Here is a 6,359-nt window from a genome sequence, read left to right as displayed (position 1 = left end):
AGGGGCGTAGGCGGAGCCTGGAGACTTCATACTTAAGTGTGGGGGTTGTTTCTCTAGCGAAGAGACGAGACCCCCAGGGATCAAAAGCTCATGTTTATTAGGAAGACTCTGAACAAACAACCTACACCCCCCCCACCTTCAAGCCTGGGGAAGGAGGATGGGGGATCTGCACCCTCCTCCCATATATACACAACAGAATCCCCCTGGAGAAGGTGCCCCTGCTTGTGGGGGCTGAGACAGCAGCTTTAACAAGCTAGTGCTTGAGAGCCAAGCCCCCTTTCCTCTCCAGACTCAGTTTTCTCATTTGTAAATGAGCTCAGGAGAAACCGGTGTTACGGAGTTTCTCCCCAGCGCTGAAGATGTCCGATTCAGAAGGACGAGGACGTCGGAAGACTGACCAAGGGCCGCCCCAGGGGATGGGGGTGCTGGGTATCCTGATTGGAAGGCCACCTCCCTCCCGACCCAGCGCCTCTCCTCCAGCGCCGCGGGGCTACGTGGCCTCAGGGCCCGGGGACAGGAGGCCACCCCCAAAGCCGGCCTCACGGTACTGGTTGGGGAACATGTTGCTGCCCACGAGGCTGGCAGTGCCTCCGTCCCCGGGGCCCGGGGCCTGGTAAGAGTCCAGCGTCAGCGGCTCGGGGCCGGGGGGCTCCCCGACCGCAGCCCCTGCACCGCCGTTGCCCGCGACAGCGCTGGTGAGTGGTGGCGCTGGGGGCAACATGTCCAGCATGGTCAAGAGCGTGGGGGCAGCGGGGTCGTAGGGAAAGCTGTCGTCCAGGAGGTCTGGCCCGCCGGGGGGTTCCAGGCTGGGGAGGGATACGGTGCCCGGGAAGAAGTCTGTGTCGGGTAGCAGCACTGACGGCGGGAGGTACGGTCCTGCAGGAATGAGAAGAAAGAAGGAAGCATGGTGGGCTTTTAGGGTCGACCTTCCGCCAGCTCAAATGCCGGGTCTGTGGCTAAATACTTTATCATGTGGCCTCCTATAACGCCAGGGAGAACTCTGAGTAGGGACTATCACCATTATCTCCTTTTTTTAATTTACGATAATTTTTTTTGAGGTATAGTTGATGAACAGTATTATACGTTTCAGATGTACAAACAACGTAGTGATTCACAATTTTTTAAGGTTATACTCCACTTGTGTGTGTGTGCTTAATCGTTCAGTTGTGTCTGACTCTTGGCGACCCCATGGACTGTAGCCCGCCAGGTTCCTCTGTCCATGGGATTCTCCAGGCAAGAATACTACAGTGAGTTGCCATTCCCTTCTCCAGCGGATCTTCCCAACCCAGGAATTGAACCCAGGTCTCTTGCATTGCAGGTAGATTCTTTACCATCCAGGCCACCAGGGAAGCCCATACTCTGCTTATAGTTGTTATAAAATATTAGTTATATTCCCTGTGCTGTATTCCCTGTCCTTGTTGCTGATTTATTTATCCATCGTAATTTGTACCTTTTAATCCCCATCCCTGTATTTCCCCTCCCCCTCCCCTCTTCCCACTGATAACCGCTAGTTTGCTCTCTATATCTGTCAGTATTTCTTTTTCGTTTTATTCACTCTTTTTATGACTCCACATATAAGTTATATCATACAGTATTTGTCTTTCTCTGTCACTAAGCATAATACTCTCCAAGTCCATCCATGTTGTTGCAAATTACAGGGGTTTTTTATGATTGAGCAGTAATATATTGTGAGGAGGGCATGGCAACCTACTCCAGTAATCTTGCCTAGAGAATCCCATGGACAGAGGAGCCTGGCAGGCCGCAGTCCACAGGGTCGTATACAGACAGACAAGACTGAAGCGACCAAGCAGCAACAGTAATCCATTGTATATATATACACCACATCTTCTTTATCCATTCATTTATTGAAGGACACTTAGGTTACTTCCATTTCTTGGCTACTGTAAACAATGGTGCTATGAACACTGGGGTACATGTCTCTTTTCAAATTAGTGTTTTCGTTTTATTTGTTTTGGATATACACTCAGGAATGGAATTGCCGGGTCATATGGTATTTGCAAATGATATGACCAGTACAGGGTTAATGTCCAAAATAAAAACAGCTCAAAGTGAAGTCGCTCAGTTGTGTCCGACTCTTTGCGACCCCATGGACTGTAGCCTACCACGCTTCTCCGTCCATGGGATTTTCCAGGCAAGAGTACTGGAGTGGGGTGCCATTTCCTTCTCCAGAGGATCTTCCCCACCCAGGGATCTTATAGATAAGGGCAGTCCTTATCCTAAACCCCACTGCATTTGTGCATAACAGGAGAGTTAGCCTATCCTTTCCTGAATTAAAACTAGAAAAACAGCTCATACGATATTAAATAAACAATACCCCAACTAAAAAAATGAGCAGAACTGAATAGACATTTTTCTAAGGAAGACATGCACTTGGCCAACAGTCACATGAAAAGATGCTCAACATGGTTAATCATCAGAGAAATGCAAATAAAAACCACAATGAAGTATCACCTCACACCTGTCAGAATGGCTGTCATCAAAAAGACATAAATAACAAATGCTGGTGAGGATGCAGAGAAAAGAGAACCCTTATACATTGTTGGTGGGAGGGTAAATTGGTGTGGAAAACAGTTTGGAAGTTCCTCAGAAAACTAAGAATCATTCTTATTTAATAAGGAAACAGGCAAAATAACTTGCAGTCCACAGGTGAGTTGTGAAACCAGGGTTGAAACTGTGCTCCTATAATGCTAGTGAGTTTTCCTCAAGAATGAGGAAGACAAGGATGCTCCAAAGCCCCCCAGCGTATAAAGACAACCCAAAAGGTGAAATCTCCACACCATGGGAGACCCAAGGAGAAATACCAAATCCCAAAATTGTAAGGTAAAATGGTTAAGTGTCATTGTGGAAGTCTTTTTGAGACAACACAAACCTCACCAGCAAAGACTGACTACACTTATTTTAGAAGGAGTCACAGTGCTGCTGGAACTCTATTTCCCAGTTTCCCTGGTAGCTTGATGTGGACATGTGACCAAGTGCTGCTGGCTGAAATGTGGGCATGCTGGCTGGAGCTGCAACAGCCATTCTGCACCAGGAGGTGGAAACTATGAGCTGAAAATGGCAGGAGCTTGGGTTTCCAATGATCATGCAGCCACCAAACCATCTGTGGACCACCCACCCCTGGACTGTGTGTGTGTGTGAGAGGAGAAATAATGTCCTACCCTATTGAGGTTCCTGTTATTTGGGGTTTTGCTGTGAATTCAGTTAAACATGATCATAACAAAATGCAGGTGGCATTCTTGGTTTCCGGCAAGTTCCTAACATCTCCTGGGCACCAAATCCTATACTAAATAACTGTGCATTGTGGCCTCACTAAATTCTAGAAGGAACCCCAAGAAGGAGGATCTCCATCTGCAAGTTAAGTAAACTGAGGCCCAAAGAGATTGCATAGGGACTTCCCAGTGCAGTGGTTAATCCACCTTCCAATTCAGGGGACACAGGTGTGATCCCTGGTTCAGGAACTAAGATCTCACATGCCTCAGGGCAACTAAGCCCATGCACCACAAATCCATTTCTAGACCCCCCCACACCACAGCTAGAGAGAAGACCTTGTACTTCAACAAACAGCCCACATGACACCCAGAAAGATCCCACATGCTGCAACTAAGACCTGATGCAGCCATAAATAAATATTTTTTAAAAAAAAGATCACACAGTGGCTTAATTGTGGCCTTGAATTCAAACCCAGTCTGATTGCAGAGGCCAGGCTCCTAACCATTCCACTCTAGAGCCAGCTTTGCCAAAGGAATGAGAGAGGGGAACTTTAGATACTGGGAAATTGGGGTGATGGAGCAGGTGAAAGAATTACTAAGTGGCTAATGATGAGGGACTTCAGGGTCGAAGGTTGATGAAATGGACTAGGACTGGGGGTTTCTAGGGCAGAGGTCTTGGGCATTAGTTAGAGGGTGTTGGGGGACAACAGATGACACTTGAAACCTTCAGGTGAGATTGGCTGAGATTGACAACTCCAGCAGACTGGCTGGGAGCTGGGCTCCTGGGGTAGCTGGGGTGCTGGGGACAGTGTTCTTAGAGCTAGTGGTCAGCGAGTGGGGAGGTTTTGGATAGAAGCCAGACAGGGTTACAGTTCATGGGATCTGGAGGCTGGCGTGTGAGGTGAGATGAGGGCCATGGTAGAAGAGGTCAGGGGGTGACTGAATTCAAGGCTGGCTAGCTCTGACACCACCTCCATTTATCCATCATCTACTCCCTACTACTGCTTTCTCATGTATCATCACTAATCTAAACCTGTGCCCATGGGTAGTGATCCAGTGGCTAAGACTCCATGCTCCCAATGCAGAGGCCCTGGGTTTGATCCCTGGTCAGGGAAATAGATCCCACATGCCGCAACTGAGAGTTCGCATGCCGCAACTAAAGACCCCACGTGCCATAGAGAAGATCGAAGATTCCATGTGCTGCAACGAAGACCTATTGCAGCCTAAATAATTAAAATTTTTAATAAATTAGAAGTAAATCAACTTTTGCCCAGGTGTAACTCCCCGCTCCACCAGGGACTGGCTGTGTGACCTTGGGCAAGAGATGTCACCTCTCTGGGCCTCGTTTTTCACCAGTAAAATGGGACTGGGGCATGGGGGGAGATGACAGCACCCACCCCGCACCCCCCAGAAGGACTGTACAGATTAAATGAACGCACACAAAGCAGTTATGCTCAGAGTGTCTGTAAAAATAAATACAGTAACATTTAAAAGGCCAATGAGGTAGGTATGTGGTGATACTTTTCAGAGGCGCCCTGAAGCTCTGAGAGGTAGAGCAACTTGATAAAGGTCACACAGCATGTAAACGGCCAAGTGGAGATCGGAGCCTCTGAACACTTCTTTCCACTTTATGTTGCTGGTTAAGTGGTGAGGCACTGGCCATGTAGGAGCTCTTGGGGGGCCTGAAGAGGCTAGAAAAGCGGGGCTGCAACCCCCCCCCCACCAGCCCACCTCGAGGGCAGGGGCTTGCGCTGAACCAACACCCACCTGAGCCATGGCTAGGCAGGAATTGATCCAGGAAGACTGGTTTTTTCCTCCGTCGTTTGCTCTCAATGCCATGGGGATCTGAAGGAAGGCAAAGATGAGGACCCCTGGATCCCACCAGCCTCTCCTCCCCAACCTGGGGGGGTGGGCAGGGCGTTGGGTCAGTCAACCCCTCCCAGGGACCTGGAGAGGGACATCAAAAGGGGCAGAGGGGACACACCAGAGCTATTCAGCTCCCCAAGGACGTCAGGCAGCCCCCGTTTCCGCTTCTTGTCCACGCCATAGCTGTCTGTTCAGGAGATACCAGAGGCATACAAAATAACCCATGAAAAATAAGAATTAATTATAGAAACCATTTGGGAAGTTGAGCTGTTCTGGCTTTTTCCCAACCAATGTATATAGATGTCCATATCTTAGAATAAAACCCAAATTACTTTTAACCCCATTGGAACATCTAAGGCATAATTCTGCCCCAGCGCCTTTGCACTTGCTGTTCCAGCTACTTAAAACACTCTTCCTCAACTCTTATCACTTTTCTGGAAAACTGCTTAGTCACTCTCCTGTCCTCAGGTCAGCTGCCCCCTCTTCCAGGAAACCCTCCCTGAACTCTAAGGCTGGGTCAGTTGCCCTACTCTGCAAGACGAATTCTATAAGCAGTTCCATCCCAGCCCTGCCCACCCTGGCTGCCACTGTATGGGAATAGATCTGTTCCCCCCCATCCCCCCACCCCTATAGGACGATGAGCCTCATAGCACAGGGCTGGGGCTGTCTCTGGTACCACTATGTTCCCAGCAGAGGGCCAGGCATGAGCAGCTGTGCTGAGAGGAGAAATTATTAAATAATCCCAAAATGTCATGAGATGGGTACTGTTACTATTTCCATTTTGCACAGGAGGAGTCTGAGACTAGGAGAAGCCAAGGTCACACAAGCCAGTAAGCAGACCAGGATTTGAACCCATCTGTGCAACTCAGAGCCTGCATTCTACTTCTGCCTCTTCCCCTTTCCCCTTTGGGTCATCCCAAGCAAGAGAGACCTGGTCTCTGGGGCAGTGGGTCACCCTGGGTTGTTGTGGTTACCATGGTCCCGAGGCAGGTAGGTGAAGGGCAGAGGCTCACTGCAGACCCCATCAGTAAGCCGCTGCAGAAAGACGTTCACTGTCACAGGTTCAACGATCTCCAGGTCCTCGTAGGGTGGTGTCTTGAACACAATGGCAATCTGGCGGTGCACGTCGGCCTGGGAGAAGTCAGCCCGGCCTTCCCAGGAGGCTCTGCTGAATACCACCGATATATCCTCTGGCAGGAAAGTGGGGGCATCAGCTGAGCCAAGACAGTTGGTCCACCAGAGACCCAACTCACTCAGCCTCCC

General features: G+C 49.5%; 1 protein-coding gene across 2 annotated transcripts in view; it reads right to left on the bottom strand.

The window, feature by feature from the left end:
• The window catches only part of RELB (RELB proto-oncogene, NF-kB subunit), a 28,549-nt gene continuing 22,268 nt past the window's right edge, over positions 79 to 6,359 (bottom strand). The window contains exons 9-12 of one of the 2 annotated variants that reach the window (XM_018062569.1): positions 6,071 to 6,286; positions 5,215 to 5,283; positions 4,998 to 5,075; positions 79 to 876 (exon numbers count right to left, since the gene is read on the bottom strand). In XM_018062569.1, coding sequence (XP_017918058.1) covers positions 491 to 876; positions 4,998 to 5,075; positions 5,215 to 5,283; positions 6,071 to 6,286 — 749 coding nt within the window. In that variant the 3' untranslated portion in view covers positions 79 to 490. The remainder of the gene's footprint in view (positions 877 to 4,997; positions 5,076 to 5,214; positions 5,284 to 6,070; positions 6,287 to 6,359) is intronic. The other variant, XM_018062568.1, reaches the window with a different exon arrangement.

The sequence above is a fragment of the Capra hircus genome, chromosome 18 (genome assembly GCF_001704415.2).
Source record: "Capra hircus breed San Clemente chromosome 18, ASM170441v1, whole genome shotgun sequence".
NCBI classification, from domain to species: domain Eukaryota; kingdom Metazoa; phylum Chordata; class Mammalia; order Artiodactyla; family Bovidae; genus Capra; species Capra hircus.
The sequence above is the reverse complement of the archived record's forward strand: the minus strand, read 5'-3'. Positions and strand labels throughout refer to the sequence as shown.